The 20,969-nt window shown below is 30.3% G+C and overlaps 3 protein-coding genes across 6 annotated transcripts; all 3 read left to right on the top strand.

Annotated features, from left to right (window-relative positions):
* Positions 1-873: 873 nt before the first annotated feature.
* Positions 874-4,812, top strand: LOC101506656 (uncharacterized). 4 transcript variants are annotated; one of them, XM_027336116.2, is made up of 2 exons: positions 874-2,629; positions 4,487-4,812. In XM_027336116.2, the coding sequence occupies exon 1, from the start codon at positions 935-937 to the stop codon at positions 2,615-2,617; it is 1,683 nt and encodes a 560-aa protein (XP_027191917.1). In that variant the 5' UTR covers positions 874-934; the 3' UTR covers positions 2,618-2,629; positions 4,487-4,812. The 4 variants fall into 4 exon arrangements, with proteins under 4 accessions (XP_027191917.1, XP_004505971.1, XP_027191916.1 ...); XM_004505914.4 differs by having other exon boundaries at positions 4,477-4,812; XM_027336115.2 differs by having other exon boundaries at positions 4,466-4,812.
* Positions 4,813-9,729: 4,917 nt separating this feature from the next.
* Positions 9,730-10,907, top strand: LOC101507211 (fasciclin-like arabinogalactan protein 11). The gene has a single exon (XM_004505915.4). It carries the CDS (start codon positions 9,807-9,809, stop codon positions 10,695-10,697), a length of 891 nt encoding a protein of 296 aa, XP_004505972.1. The 5' UTR covers positions 9,730-9,806; the 3' UTR covers positions 10,698-10,907.
* Positions 10,908-17,302: 6,395 nt separating this feature from the next.
* LOC101507529 (fasciclin-like arabinogalactan protein 11) lies at positions 17,303-18,511 on the top strand. The gene has a single exon (XM_004505916.4). The coding sequence runs from the start codon at positions 17,401-17,403 to the stop codon at positions 18,289-18,291; it is 891 nt and encodes a 296-aa protein (XP_004505973.1). The 5' UTR covers positions 17,303-17,400; the 3' UTR covers positions 18,292-18,511.
* The last annotated feature ends 2,458 nt before the right edge of the window (positions 18,512-20,969 follow it).

Here is a 20,969-nt window from a genome sequence, read left to right as displayed (position 1 = left end):
TTATTTTGAAAAATATGATAGTAATAATTATAGTTATTATTTTAAATATGAGAGTTTTGATTAAAATTATATTTATCAATGTTAAGGAAAAAATAATATTATGTTAAAATGAGTATTTTGCAGAAAAAGTTTCTAGCATGGATAAGTAAAATAATTATTTATTTTTATAAATAACTTTTAGAAATCCTAAAAAATGAATTTTGGACCAGACGACTTTTACACAACTATTTCCTACTTCTGGGCAACTACATTAAGCAACCATGATTGTTTTTTTTTTTACTCATGCAACTATAAATATATATATATATATATATATTTTTTTTTTTTAATTTTTTATTTTAAAAATCCTAAAAAATATCACTAATTTCAGAATTGTGATTGAAATTATAAATAGTGATATTTTTTTGCTATTTTTAAGTAAAACAAAAGTCATTTTTTGAATAATGAATTAATGTCACTATCTTCTGCTACTACTAATAATACGAAAAGACACAAATATTTGGCATAAAGATTATAGTTAGTATTATATGGCATACACCAAAACTTAATTCTTTAAAACCAATGTACTTCGAATTCTAGTAGAGTTTATAAAATTTATTTACATTATTATCAGTGCAAAATTAAACTTTAATAGAAGACTCAATTATGTGTGAGAATAATGCACTCATCAATAATAAATTGTGTCTTTTTAATGAATCTCTATAAAAGAAAGTAATGTTTTCTTTAATATTTAATGTGTTTTTTTTTAATTTAAATGTCAAGTTATTTAGCAAAATCAATTATTTAATTATTATTATTATTATTTAAAATAGTCAATTATTTAATTATTGGTATTTATATTTTATGTCAACTTAGTTATTTAATAAGATAAAATTGTGGTTCCAAAAAACAATCTCAAGCGATAACGAGAGATGTAAGTGAGTTTGATACAAACATGAAAATTCGAAGGTTTTGTTTATCGCAGCCACTGCAACCACAACAAACAATGTTTTTGTTTTCAACTAGGTCAAGGTTTGTTTCTCTTTTCATTCCCAAAAAGTTTCTTCCTTTTAATTTCATTCCCTCCTTTTGCTTCTCAGCTTCAACCCTATTCCCTCAATTCAATAATCCTCATCTTGACAATTCCATTTCATTGTTCAATTCTTTGCTCCGTAAGAATCCTACCCCACCACCCATTGAATTTGGCAAGATTTTAGGTTCCATTGTGAAAGCTAAGCATTACTCAATTGCTATTTCCCTTTTTCAACAAATGGAAATTAGGGGAATTAACCCTGACTTTGTAACTTGCAGTCTCTTAATCAATTGTTTTTGCCAATTAGGTCATATCACTTTTGCTTTCTCTGTTTTCTCAAAGATTCTCAAAAGGGGTTATCACCCAAATACAATAACTTTGAATACACTCATCAAGGGTTTTTGTCTCAAAGGCGAGGTTCATAAAGCATTGCACTTTCATGACAAGGTGGTAGCACAAGGATTTCAGTTGAATCAAGTTAGTTACGGGACTTTGATCAACGGGTTATGTAAAGTTGGAGAAACAAGAGCAGCTCTAGAGTTGCTGAGACGAGTTGATGGGAAATTGGTTCAACCTAATGTGGTAATGTACAGCACGATTATTGATAGTATGTGCAAAGATAAACTTGTTTCTGATGCTTGTGATTTATATTCTGAAATGGTTGTCAAGAGAATTTCTCCTGATGTTGTCACTTACAATGCACTAATTAGTGGCAAAGAAGGAATTGATTTGTTTAATAAAATGACAATGGAAAACATCAACCCAAATGTGTATACTTTTAATATATTGATTGATGCTTTTTGTAAGGAAGGGAAGTTGAAAGAAGCTAAAAATGTGTTTCTTGTGATGATGAAAAATGACATAAAGCCAGATATTGTTACTTACAGCTGTTTAATTGATGGATATTGCCTCGTTAATGAAGTGAACAGGGCTAAGAGTATATTCAACATTATGGCCCAAAGGGGATTGGCTCCTGATGTTAAGAGCTACACTATCATGATTAATGGACTCTGTAAGATTAAAATGGTTGATGAAGCCATGAACCTCTTCAAAGAAATGCAGTCCAGAAAATTTTTTCCCAATGTTGTAACTTACAATTCCCTCATTGGTGGGTTGTGCAAATTGGGGAGAATTACATATGCTTTGGAGCTTGTCATTGATATGCATGATAGGGGCCAACCACCTAATATATATACTTACAATTCTATATTGGATGCTTTATGCAAAAGCCATGATGTTGACAAGGCAATTGCATTATTGAAAAAATTTAAAGACTTGGGTATTCAACCAAATATGTGCACATATAATATTCTTCTCAATGGATTGTGTAAAAGTGGACGAATAAAGGATTCACAAAAGATTTTTGAATATCTTTTGGTCAAAGGCTACAATCTTGATGTCTATGCATATACCATTATGATACAAGGGTTTTGTAACAAGGGCTTGTTGGACGAAGCGTTGGATTTGTTTTCAAAAATGAAAGACAATGGCTGCATTCCAGATGCTTTAACTTATGAAATAGTTATTCATTCCCTCTTTGAAAAATATGAAATTGAAAAAGCGGAGAAACTTCTTCGGGAAATGATTGTGAGAGGTCTTCTTTAAGACAGAAACTAGGTGAGATATTTTTCTATTTAAACTTTATTATTTTGAATCAATGTTTCAACATTAATTTATCATTTCAATCAATTTTGTTATGTGTGTTTATACTTCACAAATTGGTAGATTGGTGAGTTCCAACTTGAAAGAAATTTGTAGAATATTAAAATTATTGTTGTCTTATGTGTGTTGGTTTTTTTTTTTTTTTGTATTAACTGGATTACATAGCTAATACATTTAACAATAGTAAACATCTTGATGGTTAACTATATGATAAAAATTGCATTTCAATATTCATTGAGACCGAGAGGATGAATCAGATAGTCTTGTTGTGATTAGTGCAGAGAAAATCAATATTCATTTCAATATCTTGATGGTTAACTGTATTAGTGTTGTTGTAACTATTCTTTTTGATTCATTGCTGCCATTCCTGATATACTGCTTTGGAATCTTTACAAATACAAAGGCAGAATACATGTAAAATCTGATGGGGATTATGGATATAAATTAGCTTGTTTAGGCCTAAAAGCAAGGTCCATAATATTTAGGGGAAAAGGGTTAGTTAGTTAGAGAAGTAGAACATTGTGAATACTGATTGTAAAATTCTCAATACTAGTATTTATAGTTCCTTTTTTCAACTGTTTTGTTTATCCCTTATCCTTTAAATGGGTTAAATGTTAAATGAACATCATTTAGATTCACAGTATTTATAATTTGGAAGGTGTATCGTATTGAGATCAAATGTTCCTCATTGTATAGATTACAATGAGAAGCATATTAGAGATATAATTATATTCATTTGTTTCTGCATTTCCTATTGACAAATAAATTTCCAATTGATTTCTGTTTCCTTTTACGGAACCTCGAATGATTGCCAATGCATTTGTGGTAGTCCTGTCTTCTGTTGTTTGTCTCCTTTTCTGTCTAAATATATCGAGAACTTGGTTCGGACTCAGGACATATATCTTACCAGGATGTGAGTCTAATTCAGCAGATATATCTCACGAAACTGATTATTGTGTTGAATGTTGCAAATTTCAATATAAATAGTCAAAAACTCTAAACATTATAGGTATCTTAATGCTATGAATTCATGGGATTGTAAAGAACAAAATAAGTCAAATTAACTGAAGTTCCTGGTTCCAGACCTAGGTTTGTCCATGATGCAGTCACTCTTGCTTTCGATGAACTCCTATTCCATAAGACCATTGCTAACTTGTTATAACTGAGAGGGCCTGCCCAAACCTGCACATGTGCTTCAAGAAGTGTTAGAAATTAAGATATCATCTTAGAATATCTAATATAATGTTGGAGTATCTTAGTTTCTCTCGTAGGATCTGTTTCTAATCTTAGAGTATCTTAAATTATCTTGTTAGATTAGTTTTCAAATTACTTAGTTATTATAAATTTATAATTATTATTTTTCCTGATTTCGCTATTTATTTAGGATTATAAGTTTAATATCCTTATAGATAGGGGTTAGTCTGTTTATCTTCAACAAGTTTTATGAAGAAATTTCCCACTACTAACACAAGTGCATTTCTCTCCAAGGAAACATCTATTAGTTATAGTATCTAGTATCTACATATTTAAGTGACAAGCTATGGAATACAAATACTAACATAGACATAAGACACGAAACATATATTTACACGTCGACACCGATAATAATTTGAGAAAATGAATTACCTCCAAATCATCATTATTTTTCACCTTCTTCCCTTGAACTCCTAGTTTGTCTGCAAAACCACAAGGTTATTAGTATTAAAAGCATTGATTGTTAAGAGATGTTTGAGGATTTTTTAGTCTAATCCTTCCTTGATTTACTGCAATAACTTCTGAGTTGCTTAGTAGTTTCTTTGTAGTGTCGTACAGTTCTCTAATGTCACAACCAATCAATGAAGGAGCCTATATATGCAAAGGAAAAGTTATCTTACAAATCACATTTTCCGTAGAGGTCTCAGCAAATTATTGTAAATAGAGTAATCAAAACAGAAAATTTTTGTCGTCAGGTTCGAAACTGAGTACAAGATAATGAAATTCTTTGAAATAGATTGTATTTAAATATCTCCTGTTGTTCTCCAACTGGATATCTATTTAGTTGGTTTGTATATGCAATTTGAAAACCACATATATACCTTTCTTTGGGGTTTATATCATTATTATTATATCCTTTAAAATGTATACTTGCACCCTTATTACTTGTTTCTTTGATTTTAATTAAGAACCAGGGTCTTTTGTTTCAAGTGACAATGATATCAATTCATTGAATCATGATTTTAAATTACGATTGTTGTCGCTGTAGCGCTATAAATTTTTAAATTGCAGAAAAATGCGGTCTAAATTATAGTTGCAATGTCGTTAAAACGGTAGTTGGGTAACACAATTTAAAATCATGTCTTGAATATATTTTTAGTGAAGAACTCATGAACTTGGTTGATAAAGTAATGACAATATTTTGGTTTAAAAATTGTCTTTGAAATATCTAAGATTAAGGGAAGAATTTTTCACACCCCTCAATATCACTTCATATGGAGAATGTGATCGATTTTGTTTCGTAAAATTTTACGCTGTCAATTAATTACCAAATATTTTTTGTATGACATTTAAGATATAATATGATTTAAGTTAAATATTTTTAATAATCCAACAAATGTGATTAATTGATACTTTATATTGTAAGTGCATATGCATTAAATTTCATGAAGAGAAAATGTGAATTTTGTGCTGATTTGAAAGTATACTTTAGCACAAAATATGAATTTTGTGCTGTTTAAAAAATTCAGGCTCACAAAATATGAGAACAAGTGAAGTTTGTGCAGTTTAAAAAAAATTCAGGCTCACTTGAAAATTTAAAATTAAACTATTTTATAGAAATGCATTAATAAATTCAGGCTCATTATAAATGCATTAATAAATTTTATAGAAGAAAAATGAATAGAAATGCAACAATAACAACGATAATATAAACTATACAAAATGTTGTCCAAATAATTAATTAGTTCAAATAAATATTTTAACTTTAATTTTTTAAATCATTATCAATTATTTTGAATATATCTAAAAAATGTGATAGAAAATTACAATAAAGTCATATTAAAGATTATTACTTTTTAGTTTTTTCTAATGTGCATAGGTAAAACTATCTTGCATAGGTAAAGATTATATATATTTAAAACAGACTCCCATGTCAATTCTCATGCCACCTCATAGTATTTCTTCCACATGTGCAAACATATCCCACTCAACAAAAAAGCTTATGTGTACGCCTTAGAGAGTTCTCTTGTGTTTTTATGTTTCACCTCATTTTTTCTAATTAGTTTCTAAATAGTTTTTTTCCTCTTTTAATCCCTCTAATCCTTAATTTTTTTAATGACTTCCTCCAACAATTTCTTCTTCCCTCTTGTGTACGTCCCAATCATTTGCCATCCTCGCAAAATCATCTTCTTCTTCGAAATTACCGACTCTACTCCAAAGGTACACTGAAAGGGGTATAGGTTGGTTCGTTGCAACAACAAAAATTCTTCTCTTTGTCTATTTCTAATTTTGGTGTCATGTTCACCTCATTTTTTTCTACTTAGTTTCTAAATAATTTTTCCTCTTTTAATTCCTCTAATCCCTAATTTTTTTAATGACTTCCAGTCATTCGCCATCCTCGCAAAATCATCTTCTTCTTCGAAATTACCGACTCTACTCCAAAGATACACTGAAAGAGGTATAGGTTGGCCAAAGATACACTGAAAGAGGTATAAGTTGGTTCGTTGCAACAAAAAAAATTCTTCTTTGTCTATTTCTAATTTTGGTCTATTATATATATTTAAAACAGACTCCCGTGTCAACTCTCATGCCACCTCATAGTATTTCTTCCACATGTGCAAACATATCCCACCTCAATAAAAAAGCTTATGTGTACGCCTTAGACAGTTCTCTTGTGTTTTTATGTTTCACCTCATTTTTTCTAATTAGTTTCTAAATAGTTTTTTTCCTCTTTTAATCCCTCTAATCCCTAATTTTTTTAATGACTTCCTCCAACAATTTTTTCTTCCCTCTACTGCAAAGGTACACTGAAAGAGGTATAGGTTGGTTCGTTGCAACAACAAAAATTCTTCTCTTTGTGTATTTCTAATTTTGGTGCCATGTTCACCTCATTTTTTTCTACTTAGTTTCTAAATAATTTTTTCCTCTTTTAATTCCTCTAATCCCTAATTTTTTTAATGACTTCTCAGTCATTCGCCATCCTCGCAAAATCATCTTCTTCTTCGAAATTGCCGACTCTAGTCCAAAGATACACTGAAAGAGGTATAGGTTGGTTCGTTGCAACAAAAAAATTCTTCTCTTTGTCTATTTCTAATTTTGGTGCCATGTTCACCTCATTTTTTTCTACTTAGTTTCTAAATAATTTTTTCCTCTTTTAATTACTCTAATCCCTAATTTTTTTAATGACTTCCCAGTCATTCGCCATCCTCACAAAATCATCTTATTCTTCGAAATTGCCGACTCTACTCCAAAGATACACTGAAAGAGGTATAGGTTGGTTCATTGCAACAACAAAAATTATTCTCTTTATCTTTTTTTAATTTTGCTGTCATAAATTCAATTATATTCTGTACAATCTTTGAAATCAATTTGGCTCATAGTGACTTAATGTTATGTATAGTTTCTTACATGACATTCTATCACTGCGACTATCCAGGAAATCCAAGTTGGGATGGGACCAGCCGGCAAATTTCGCTACCCATCATACCCAAAGCAAAATGGTACATGAAAAATTCAAGGAATTAGTGTTTTTCAATGTTATGACAAGGTATATTTATACATCAATATTTTTTCCATCTCTCTTCTAAACTCTTTTCCTTCTTTAGTTGTTTTTAAGTGTCACTTTGCTTTGTGTGTCTCATATTCTTAGTTTTACTAATAATATTATAAAATAATTTATAATTTATTATAAAATAACTTATAAAATAATTTGATAATAATATAAATTATAAATTATTATCAAATTGTAAAATAATTTATAAATTATAAATTTATTATAAATAATTGTAAAATAATTTTATAATTTATAAATTTATAAAATAATATTATCATTGAGAGGAGGATTGAAGGGGATTAGACATTGAGAGAATGATTGAGATGAGAGAAAGGAGAAGAGGTATTGAGAGGAGGATTGAAGGAGATTAGACATTGAGAGAATGATTGAAATGAGAGAAAGGAGAAGAGGTCCACATCAGCTAAAACCTGATGTGGGAAATATTTGTATAGGTGGATGAAATAGAATGAGGTGGCATTCGGGGATGAGGTGACATTTGGGAGTCTGTTTTAAATATATATAATAGATGTACAAAAATCTTTTTGAAAGATCGAGTGAAAGGTAACTTGTGGAAATCTTTTCTAGGTAAAAAGGTAATACTTTTGTAATATATCAACATTGATCTGAAAAAATTGTGTGAAAATCAAGAACGATCTTGCTTTGAGTACTTAGTGGAAAATCTCACAATTGTGATAAGTTAAATCTCTTTGTGATATGAGAGTTATATCTCTTCCCTTATCTCTATTTATTTTTTATCTCCTAATCAGATTTTCTATAGATAAGTTAAATTGTGTGTTTTCACTAATCAAGAACGTTATTCGTTTATAACCAAGATCAATCTTAAGTTAAATATTTTGAGTTTGAACATGAATTTTTAAAAATGAACAATTACAATTCATATCCCATTCTTTGTAATTGACATCAACATCATATTCAAAGACATTGTATCCTTGTTAATCATTTCGTCAAAAAATTGCAAGAGTTCTTTCAACTTTAATAAACTTTAAATATTTATCAATCCACCCAGTTAAGCCTTTTATATATTTTTTATAGTCTTAACCAACTATCTTCAAATCATAACACTCTTGTCATTTAATCATATTATATTTTATCACATATACAAACTTTTACGTAATGTTACCTTTTACTATATTTAATAAGCAATTCAATTTAAAATTCTAATTTCTCTTTTAATATATCCAAGTCCAAGATAGAATTCATTGAATACATTAAACATATATTACTACAAGCTAACAAAAAACATGATCATAAAAGTTTCTCATAATCAATTATTATAAGGTAAGACCAAACATGTAAGTTACTATTCCTTAACTAATAAAAATGCATTTCAATTCTATTAAAGAAACAATTTCTTCTAAGTTATCTTATAACTAATACATACATCATAAATTGTATTTGTTAAAATCTCAAGTTTCATATTTAAATATATCACACGATAAATCTAAATAAGTATCACAATAAAAAATAAACTATAAATCAAAATCATTATTGTTTTCTATAATTTTTCATTATAGACATTTATCAACTTACAATAATTCAAAATATAATCAAATCGTTTTTAATATCAGGTAAACAATAAATAATCACTCTCATACTAACTATATAATATAAGATTATTGATTATACATGTAACCGTTTCTTACATGAAGCATCTGCATCATTAATAAACATACTTTATATTACCTTTTAAATGATAAAAACAGAAATTTAAATTGCATATAAATTATAATATTGCTACAATGGTTCATCAGTTTGTCATTCAAAATTTTAGTATGTTTCAATACAATATATTAGATTGAAATTTAATTCTTTCCTTCACTATTTGTTGATTATGAGATGCATTATATACATAAAAAAATAGCACAAAAAACAAAATCATAGTATACGCGTGGCCCTTCCTACAAGAACTTGCTCCTTGATCCTCCAAACAAATTAATCCCATATCCACATTGATATGCAACACTTTAATCTCGTTCCCTATGGCAAGATGTGATTTATAGTTGTAAGCGATACAAAGAGCAATTTCTAGTTGAAATGTAAATTAATTATCAGTGCAGTATATCTCAAATAAACATCAAATGTTATTGATACATTAGTTAGGTTAGGCATCTCTCTCACCTTTCATTTCATTCTCATTTACTGATAACAAATCACAATCTGCATGCCAGGTAGTAACTGTATGTGTGTTCACAAATCACAATTTAAGGTTTTAAAATAAACCCTTTTTACCAACTTCTCATTGTCTCCCATACTTTTTCCTCTATAAAAGCCAACTCCTAAAATCTCATCAATGCATCAAACTAGTACTTACTCATTGCCACTACATTTGCAAAACCATCATAACTTTAATCTATCAAAACCAAAATGATGTTGAAGAAGCAATCTCATATCTTATCTTTTTCAATAGTAATACTATTTTCTCTATTGTATTCCACAACAACTACTTTATCTCAATTATCACCTGCTAATGCTCCAATACAACCTACACTACCGGGTGCGGCTCCACCAGCCGCATCCCCGAAACCATTGGTTCCGTCATTACCACAATCACCGAGTGATTCGACACCTGACACTTCATCAGTTGATATCGTCGGAATACTAAGACAAGCAAAATCATTCAACGTATTCATTCGTCTAATGAAAACAACACAATTGATAAACCAACTGAATTCACAACTATTAACAACAAAATCAGGAGGGTTAACAATTCTTGCACCAGATGACAGCGCGTTCTCAGAACTAAAAGCAGGGTATCTGAACTCTCTATCAGACGGACAGAAATTGGAACTATTACAGTTTCATGTAATATCAGAGTATGTATCTAGCTCTAATTTTGATACTCTAACCAACCCTGTCAGAACACTCGCTGGAGCCAAACCTGGAAAAGTAGAACTCAATGTCATAAGTTATGGTGGAAATGTCAACATATCAACAGGGGAAGTCAACACAACAATAAGTGGCATTATATATACTGACAAACATCTTGCTATTTATAAAGTTGCCAAAGTGCTTCTTCCTACGGATTTCTTTGCCGTTGCTAAGGCGCCAGCAAAGGCGAAGGGACCTTCTTTGGCGCCGGAACCTTCAGCATTGACTCCAAAAGCTGATAAGGGGAAGCCATTATCACCAGATTCCTCAGATTCGTCTCAAGATAAGCCTGCAAATGATAACTCTGGTACTGTGAAAATGAATGTCTGTGGAAAGTGGATTTCTCTTATTGTTGGAGTAGTTCTCGTGACTATAATGCAAAAATAAATCAGAATGTGATTACTGATTTGGATTTGATTGTCAACTTCGTAGCCAAAAGTACTGTTCTATTAATTCAAGAATTTTATGCGATGTGTTATTAAAATAATGGAGAACGGAGTGAATGTTGGATTGCTGGTGATGAGTTTATCAAACTGAATTAGGGGTTCTGAGATTGTTGTATCTATGAATTTATTAAGCAAGAGTATTATGGTGTCATTCTATGGTGAATTTTTTATTTTTATTTTTACTTGCTAATATATGGGGTCGAGGATGGGGTTTGGGCTCATTTAAAATGAATTATTCCCGTTAAAGATTCAAGAATAAAATCAACTATGAATGATCAAATGAATGGTGAATATTACTTGTACATGCATTATCCGTCTTTGGTGGTTATAATAACAACAATTGATTCATTCACTTTAGTAACATGTCAATTGACATGAACCACATTTAACTTATGGTTATTAATTTTTAACTATTATTTGTTTAAACCGAGTAGTACATTTCATTTAAAATTCACAAAAAACAATTATGAGGTTCATAGTTCGAACCTATTAGAGTAACTAACTAAGCTTGGTAAATGTATATAAGCTTCTCTTGTAATGTAAGAATCAATATTATGAAATATACAAAGTGTATAACTCTCAATGAATAAGAAACTGAGTTTCTATTAAGTTGTTTCATACAATTCTATTCTAAACATGATGTCACAAAGCTTTGGTTCTTAGATCTAACTCTTTCTTTTCCTGTTTTTTTTTTTTATATTGTTTTTTCTTCGCTTCATTTCATTTGGCTGCATCATTGACTCATCGTTCCTCATGTTGAACTCTGATTCTTTTTTAAGTTCCGATCACGAATCACTAGATAATTCACCTAAACGATCCAAGATGGATCATTCCCTGCATCACCTTCCTTTCAAAGGCCCACACCCATTTATTCATACACTTTCCATCAAATTATCAGGCAAGAATTATCTGCTATGGAATCAACAAATCGATGGCGTTATTACTTTCATAAGCTCCACCACTTTGTCGTACAACCAAATATTCCCCATAAATTTGCCTCTGAAGCTTATTGTGTTCTGAACCAGGTCACTGATGAATATCAATCTTGGTTAGTCGCCGATCAAATGTTGTTTACATGACTTTTATCTTCTCTTTATGAAGAAATTCTCCCCCGAGTAATTGGTTGCAAGCATTCATGGGAAGTCTGGGAAAAGATCCACAAATATTTTCACTCGCATTTGAAGGCTAGGGTTCATGGGATTAGGCTTTTTTATTTCCACTAATCAAATGTTGTTGTTGTAATTTTGAAAAATCATTCTATAAATGATAGTTACAACTACGGTTTTAACAAAACATTGTTTGAAAAAAAAAACATTGTATAAGGCAAAGGAAATGCCTTGGTTCCACACGAATAGAAAACTGTTATCGTAGATTTCATCAACAATTTTTTTACATTAAGCAACATTTTTGGTGTGTTGTAGTAGGGACAAAATGTTGCAGTGTTTTCAAAACTAAGTGCAGACCATTGTCCACGTTTTGTTAGGTTTGGTTGAAACTGTTGATTTGAAAAAGTCTCACATTACTTGAAATTGTAAAGGGAGAAAGATCTCAAGACTATATATATGATTCTAATTATTCATTACAATTTGCACTAGTCAAAAATACTTTAAACTTATATCCGATTCTTTTCTCTAATACTCTTGTGTTAGAGTATCGCAAGATGTAGTTCAAATATTTGATTTGAAGAGTGTGAGAGAAATCTATGTGTTTATAATAATTTTCACATGATATTATTCTCTGGTTGTCATTAGACAACAGTCGTGAATGGGTAAGACATACATTGACTAATAATCAACTAAATGTTGAATACATAAGAGTGGTGACCTATATACCTAATGTCAGAAGGTTTTGAGTTAAAATGTGGTATAAAGGTTTCTTGTGGATCTTAGAATATTTTAGCCAAATCTCTTTTCTATACTTCATTTTCTTTTTCTGTCGCTTCCTATCACATCACTTTCACTATTTCTCTCTATCAAAAGTGATCCGACTAAATTATTTTTCAATTAACTTTTTTGATTTGTGAGTGTGTCCAACTATTTTCAATTTGGGTTGGTGGCCATATAAGATTTACTTGCGGCAACAATGTATATTGTTTGTAACAAATTTTCTTAAAGCATATTAACAAACTTGGAACTACAATGATTTGATTTATTGTTCAAAAGTCGAATTTGAATCTGTATATTACAGGTTGGAATTCTGCTAAATGTAAGACCTTTCATTTTTAAATCCTAAATTAAACAATTTTAAGATATTTTGTGTGAATTTCTTAAGTTTTTAGCCCAATTTTTGGTATTTTTTAAGTTAAATGGCAAAAATATATTTTTGGAGATCCGATTAAAATTATTTGTCGATGAATAATTTTAATTATTTACGGAGAATCTTTTGGCGAAGAAATTTTTTCTAAGATGCAGCGTTTTTCAGATAAATACATCTACCGAATTGAATTGCGGCGAGACTGGATATTTTTCTGAAAAAGTGGTTTGAGATGTGATGTGAGGTGTCAGAGGTATATGATATCAAATATATATGGTGTCCTGGAAAACATGGTAAATCATTACCCAGCCTCTCGCGATTCTTCTTCTCCTTCCTCTATTTTGAAAGGTGGGTTTCAAAAAAACCGTCAAACATAAACCTTTATTTATCTTCTAGATCTAAGCTCCCTTTCGAGAAGTGACAGAAGGGAAAGTTACTCATTTCCACGCTACGGTGCTAGTGAGCCAGTTTTCGAAGCGACGACGCGAGCAGAAGTTTTACCAAAAATAATTGTGGTGTCGTAAACGGTTGTTAAAGCGATAGTTAAGGTAAAGGTCCCTTCCAAACTTTTAGACTGCATATAGGATTCTATATGTGTATTTGTGGAGGTGGAAATTTGTGAGATTTGTGTGTGAAATTGTGGAAAATGAATTTAATGTGATTTATGTGTGTTTGTAGAGATGGAATTTGGTGGCTTATGTGTGAAAATGTGGAGTTTTGAAATTGGGTGATTTATGTTTGAATTGTTGAAATTTAATTGAGGTGCTATATGCGTGTTGTGGAGTTTGAATTGATTAAATTTGATGCGATTGAGTTACGTAATGAGTTATTTTTAAATAAATGAGTTTTAACTGAAGTTCAAATTTTACAAAAAAAAATTTAGAGTTGTTAAAGGTGTGAAAAAGTTTAAATTTTAACTAAGTTAAAGAGTTTGAGCAAAAAGATAGATTGAAATTAAGAATGGTTAGAGTTTAAAATGTTACTCTTTAATCACTCCTTGACTGAGTTTAAAAAGAAAAAAGTTTAGAGTAATTTATTAACTCAAAAAATTCGGTGTTTTAATAGTCGAGTGTGTGTATGTGAGATTTGGACAATATTTGTTTTATTTAGTTTTAACTAAATAATGTAGATTTATTTGGTTTTAAAAGTTTGATGTGTAAAAAAGATATAATTTTGAGAATTTTGTTGTGGTCGGATAAATTTTAGCTGTGAACAAATTGTTATAAATATTTATGTTTATGTAGTTAGCTCCTTGAATCTCGAAAAGGAATCGAGACTGTTGGCACCGAGTTAGCGGTTGGGAAAACTCTGATATATTAATGTTGTTGTAGTGATTAAGTTTTGATGTGATTATGTATTCTAACTGATAATATGTGTGTTATGAATTTTATTGAGGAAAATATGTTGAGTATACTATGTGATAAGTTTAAAAAATCGTTAGTGTTAAATGAGTATTAAAAATGGGGAATATTTTAATAGCTGCATTTACTTAATGATTGTGGTGAAAAGAGTGAGAGTATGCTCATGCATTTCATAGCTTGTGATGATTGTGATAGGTCACAGTGTTAGTGGTGACCGCGATGGGCCACAGTGTTAAGTGGTGACCGTGATGGGCCACGAAGTTAAGTGTTGACCGTGATGGGCCACATGGTGGTTCCATGGGATAGTTTGTCCATCTTATCCTTACGAGGATTTAACTGATATGTAAGGTTCGTGACAGGCCTCTAGTAAATCGTGTTGATCTGTGATAGATTGCACTTTGGTAATTAGTGCTGGTTTGTGAGAGGCTGCATTCTAGAATATGTTGATCTGTGAGCGATTGCACGCTAGTAAATCGTGTTGATCTGTGAGAGATTGCACATTGGTAATTAGTGTTGGTCTGTGAGAGACTGCACTCTAGAATGTGTTGATCTGTGAGCGATTGCACTCTAGAAAATCGTACTGATCTGTGAGCGATTGCATGCTAGTAAATTGTGTTGATTTGTGAGAGATTGCACCTTGGTAATTAGTACTGGTTTGTGAGAGGTTGTACAATTATGATTTATGCCCCTTCGAGGAAGGCTTTTGTTTGAAAATTCCGGAATCATGCGCATTGACATATACACATTGCATTAGGGTGCTTGGCACGCGAGTCATGTTTGTTATACTATGATGATTGTATATACATAATCGGTTGTTGTTTGTTATTATGCGGTGATTGCTTTGAGGTGTGAATTTTGGTTGATTAAGTTTCGATGTAATTATGTGTTCATAATTGATGTTATGAATGTTTTATGTGTGATTGAGGTGTGAATTTGTGGAGATTAATTTGGTGTGAATTATGTGTTCATAATTGATATTATGAATGTGTGAAGTGTTAATTGATTCAGAGCCATTTTAGAATTGAAAATATGCATTTTTCTTAGTTGTATTCGGCTACGCTAGTGCTGTATTCGAATACGACATTGCAGTTTTGTTAAAAACTTCATTTTCGACTTTGTTTATGCATTTTTGACATATGAAAACCCTTTCAATGAGTATGCTAAGATGAAAGGTTATTTTGTGCATTTAAAATTTAAATGCTAAGTGATATTTATTAATTTCGGTTGGTGTCCCTTTACAATTACTGTGGAATTTGGGCTTTGCCCTCAAATGAGAACCGAGGTCGCCCTACCGATTAGTACCCTGGCGACGGGAACGTAGTTAGACATATATGACCGATGCTGTGTCAGGAGGAACTTGCGTGTTGCGTGGAGATCACCGGGTTATTATAGTTTTAGTAGTATGATCATATTAGTTTGGTTGTATATGGACTAGATGTATTTCTTTTGCGATTGTAATTATTTTATTTTGGGAAGACTATACCTATAACTTATATTGTCAGTTTGACTTTTGTTTTGGTAGGTCCATGTTCCATTTTTTTTATGTGACTGTGGGGGAAGATAAAAATTCTTGGGACAGTACTTTTGTACAGGTGTCTACCGAGAATATCCCAGGGATATGAGCTATGTTTGATAGGTCTCATAGCCCCATTGTATTTCTCTATTTAATTACTTTGAATTTTAATCCCAAAAACTATTTTAGGTTGTTGGTAATTATGATATAATTACTTATGACTTTTGTCGTTTGCGTTACAACTTAATATTTTATCCAAAAGTATTTTATTGATTTATGAATTTAAATTGGTTTGAAAAAATATAAATACACTTAAGCCGTTAAAAAATCGAAGCGTTACGCTAAATATCATTGGATTAAAACAACTGTAAATTTTTTACAAGTACTTAATGGATTCTAAAAGTTTCTCCATCTTGAATTGATAGACCATCTCCTCATCTAAATGAAAAAAACATAACAATATTTGTTATATGTTATTATATTAGAGTGTTAACAAGACACTCTCCAACTTCCACTTTTTAATACACTTTTACATAAATTTCATTAAATTATGTAAGTTCCATATAAAGTTAGAGAGACTCATGTAAATTTTAATCGATTAAAGAGATTGTGTTAGAAAATGTATGATAAGTAATGTTTTCTAGTATTACTCTATTAATTACTGCCTAATCCTATTTATAAAATAATTTTTGAATAATTTTTTTGACTCTATTTGTAAAACAAAAGTTAAAACTTTCAAAGTACAATTATTATTAAAATTACTTGTATACCCTTGTTTAAAATGTTATTCTTCTTAAGTATTATTAATATGTATTTATTGTGTACAGTTTTTAATCCAAAATTAAAACAATAAATAAATACATTGATTTTGATATTTTTCTATTTTATTTTTTCTCTTATAAATAGGACAAGAGAGGTAACACTAACACTGAAAAAACATATCAACATGAGATATAATTATTTTTAAAACATAAACAAAACCCACCCACATTGAGAAGGATCATTGAAAGCAACACAAATGTCACTTTTAGCTAAACGGACAATTGACCATTAATTTGAGCCTATAGCTGTCCCAAATGATGTACTACTATATACATTCCCCTCAACACCCTTTTGCACTGTTAAAAGTTCTCTTTATAGATTGCAACAACTAGCCTAGTAAAAACACCAAATATATTATTTTGAGAAAGAACACCAACATTCACTAAAATTAAATATTTGTGATGAAAGAATTAATGGTGTAGCCTTCAATCATGTATACACTCGTCGATGCTACACTTGAATTTCCTTCCAGCTAGCAACTTTAAGTTCACAAATCACAATTTGATATTTTCAAACAAAACATTTCACCTACCTCTAAATATTCTCTCTACCATACTTACTTCCTTGTTCTATAAAAACCTTTGTCCCACATATCATCAATGCACCAAGTACTCATTGCAACTACAATTTCTACCATTTGCATTCATTTGCAAAAGTCACCAAAGGCCTTATAACATTAATTCATCAAATCCAAAATGATGTTGAAGAAGCAATCTCATATCTTATCTTTTCCAATAGTAATACTATTTTCTCTATTGTATTCCACAACAACAACTTTATCTCAATTATCACCTGCTAATGCTCCAATACAACCTACACTACCGGGTGCGGCTCCACCAGCCGCATCCCCGAAACCATTGGTTCCATCGTTACCACAATCACCGAGTGATTCGACACCTGACACTTCATCAGTTGATATCGTCGGAATACTAAGACAAGCAAAATCATTCAACGTATTCATTCGTCTAATGAAAACAACGCAATTGATAAACCAACTGAATTCACAACTATTAACAACAAAATCAGGAGGGTTAACAATTCTTGCACCAGATGACAGCGCGTTCTCAGAACTAAAAGCAGGGTATCTGAACTCTCTATCAGACGGACAGAAATTGGAACTATTACAGTTTCATGTAATATCAGAGTATGTATCTAGCTCTAATTTTGATACTCTAACCAACCCTGTCAGAACACTCGCTGGAGCCAAACCTGGAAAAGTAGAACTCAATGTCATAAGTTATGGTGGAAATGTCAACATATCAACAGGAGAAGTCAACACAACAATAAGTGGCATTATATATACTGATAAACATCTTGCTATTTATAAAGTTGCCAAAGTGCTTCTTCCTGTTGATTTCTTTGCCGTTGCTAAGGCGCCAGCAAAGGCGAAGGGACCGTCTTTGGCGCCGGAACCTTCAGCATTGACTCCAAAAGCTGATAAGGAGAAACCGTTATCACCTGATTCCTCAGATTCATCTCAAGATAAGCCTGCAAATGATAAGTCTGGTACTGTGAAAATGAACGTGTGTGGAAAGTGGATTTCTCTTATTGTTGGAGCTGTTCTCTTAACTTCATTGTCTGCATAAACTATTATAGGATTTCAATTTTATTAACGTTTAATATATTAGGTAACATGCTATTAATATTCAAGAGTGTGATGAATTGTTATTATGTAATTGTGAGAAATGAAGGAGTGAATACTATATAATGGTGAATTTATATATCGGAGTGGATTAGGGGTCCCTCTGAATTTATTTATTTATTCTAATATATATATATGAGAATGTTATGCTTTGATTGTTTTCATTTTGCAAGCTTAGTGAATTGTGATATCTTCAGAGGAAGAAATTAATTAATTAAATAGATTACTTTTTTGAATTAAACTTTAAATTTAACGCGTATGTGTCATTCATCTACGTCGTTGTTGTTTCTCTGTTTTAATTAATTATAAATAGATAATTTTCTAAATTTCTACTAAAGAAAGGTAATGTATCAAGACTATAATATATATATATATATATATGCTAAATTACATATGTGGTCCTTTAACTTAATTTCAGGTAACGTTTTAGTCCTTTATCTTTTTTTTTCCCAACTTGGTCATTTATTTTAATTTTAAGTGACAATTTAATATTTTATGTTTTAAAATTTCAACAATGTTATCCTTTTTTATACAAAAATTAAAAAAAAAATTCAATCAAAACTCATAAAATTAATTATATTCTTCAATATAATACAAATTTCATCAAATTCGTAATGCAAATCTTCAAATAAACTCATATTTTCATACTTTATTTGATATTGTTAGGAATAAAGAACTAAATCGGGAAAAAAAAAAGATAAAGGACTAAAACGTTACCTGAAATTAAGTTAAAGGACCACATATGTAATTTAGTCTATATATATATATGACCCGTGACATAATTTTTATAGCCTTATCTCTTTCTACATTAATTATTACTTTCAATCTTATATCATATATAAAAATTTATATCAAGAATAAATGACATAAAAAAAGGAATATCAAATTTATATGGATATTTTTTTTTTTTTTTTTGAAATAGATTTTTAACATCAACAATAAAAGTAACTAAAAATTGAGAGAAAAATTATTTTAAGAATCTTTTTATTATTATAATAAAAAAAGGCATTTGAATGATCTTAAACAAATGAAATAAATATGTATGATACCATAGAAATTTATGTCATGAATAAATATGAGACAAATGATATTATTAATCATAGAATTGATTTTTAGTCACCTTTTAAAAAAAAAATTGTTATAAAAATGATTTGCGTTATATTCAACCATTTAATATATACATAGTGAAACACATGATGTTATAGTGATCTGAAATAGGCAACAAAATGTTTTACTTATCAGTTGTGATGTTCCAAAATAGTTTATATAAATTGTTGCAAACAAATGATAAAAAAGAGAACATTGAAGTAATATTGTAAAATAACGGTGAAGAAGAGTTAAGAGCTACATGATCTATTATCAAGACACAATTCTCTCTTAAAATTAGAAAACCAAATAAAATAAAATTTGAAAACCACTAAAATGAAATAAAATAAAATAAGAGAACATATGATTAAAACTTGTACCAATAAAAATATGTGATTGAGACATGTTGTAGATGGAGCTTCAAATATCCCGTTCTATATTGGAAATTTGGAATAGACTATGTTGTATACCATTATTCCCTTTGTTTTAGGAACTATAAATTGTTGCTTTGAACTCTATTACTATAGATAATATGTGATTGAGACATGTTGTAGACGGAGCTTCAAAGTTCTCGTTCTATATTGGAATAGATTATATTGTAAACCACTATTTCTTTATTTTACAAAATATAAAATGTTGTTTTGAACTCTAATACTATAGATAATTGAAGAAACTATTTTTAGAGTTGGAAATATTGCATGTGGACTATCTAGCTTTGAAGGGGTATCAGGTATATATCTATTATCTATTATCTATTATATATATTTAAAGCAGACTCCCATGTCAACTCTCATGCCACCTCATAGTATTTCTTCCACATGTGCAAACATATCCCACCTCAACAAAAAAGCTTATGTGTACGCCTTAAAGAGTTCTCTTGTGTTTTTATGTTTCGCCTCATTTTTTCTAATTAGTTTCTAAATAGTTTTTTTTCCTCTTTTAATCCCTCTAATCCCTAATTTTTTTAATGACTTCCTCCAACAATTTCTTCTTCCCTCTTGTGTATGTCCCACTCATTTGCCATCCTCGCAAAATCATCTTCTTCTTCGAAATTGCCGACTCTACTCCAAAGGTACACTGAAAGAGGTATAGGTTGGTTCGTTGCAACAACAAAAATTCTTCTCTTTGTCTATTTCTAGTTTTGGTGCCATGTTCACCTCATTTTTTTCTACTTAGTTTCTAAATAATTTTTTCCTCTTTTAATTCCTCTAATCCCTAACTTTTTTAATGACTTCCCAGTCATTCGCCATCCTCGCAAAATCATCTTCTTCTTCGAAATTGCCGACTCTAGTCCAAAGATACACTGAAAGAGGTATAGGTTGGTTCGTTGCAACAACAAAAATTCTTCTCTTTGTCTATTTCTAATTTTGGTGCCATGTTCACCTCATTTTTTTCTACTTAGTTTCTAAATAATTTTTTCCTCTTTTAATTCCTCGAATCCCTAATTTTTTTTAATGACTTCCCAGTCATTCGCCATCCTCGCAAAATCATCTTCTTCTTCGAAATTGCCGACTCTACTCCAAAGATACACTGAAA

This window comes from Cicer arietinum, chromosome 6 (assembly GCF_000331145.2).
Source record: "Cicer arietinum cultivar CDC Frontier isolate Library 1 chromosome 6, Cicar.CDCFrontier_v2.0, whole genome shotgun sequence".
NCBI lineage: Eukaryota > Viridiplantae > Streptophyta > Magnoliopsida > Fabales > Fabaceae > Cicer > Cicer arietinum.
Note: the sequence above shows the minus strand (reverse complement) of the source record. Positions and strands in the feature narration are given on the sequence as shown.

Coding starts and splice junctions, on each gene's coding strand:
- LOC101506656 (XM_027336116.2), top strand. CDS start 935: ATGAAAATTCGAAGGTTTTGTTTATCGCAGCCACTGCAACCACAACAA.
- LOC101507211 (XM_004505915.4), top strand. CDS start 9,807: ATGATGTTGAAGAAGCAATCTCATATCTTATCTTTTTCAATAGTAATA.
- LOC101507529 (XM_004505916.4), top strand. CDS start 17,401: ATGATGTTGAAGAAGCAATCTCATATCTTATCTTTTCCAATAGTAATA.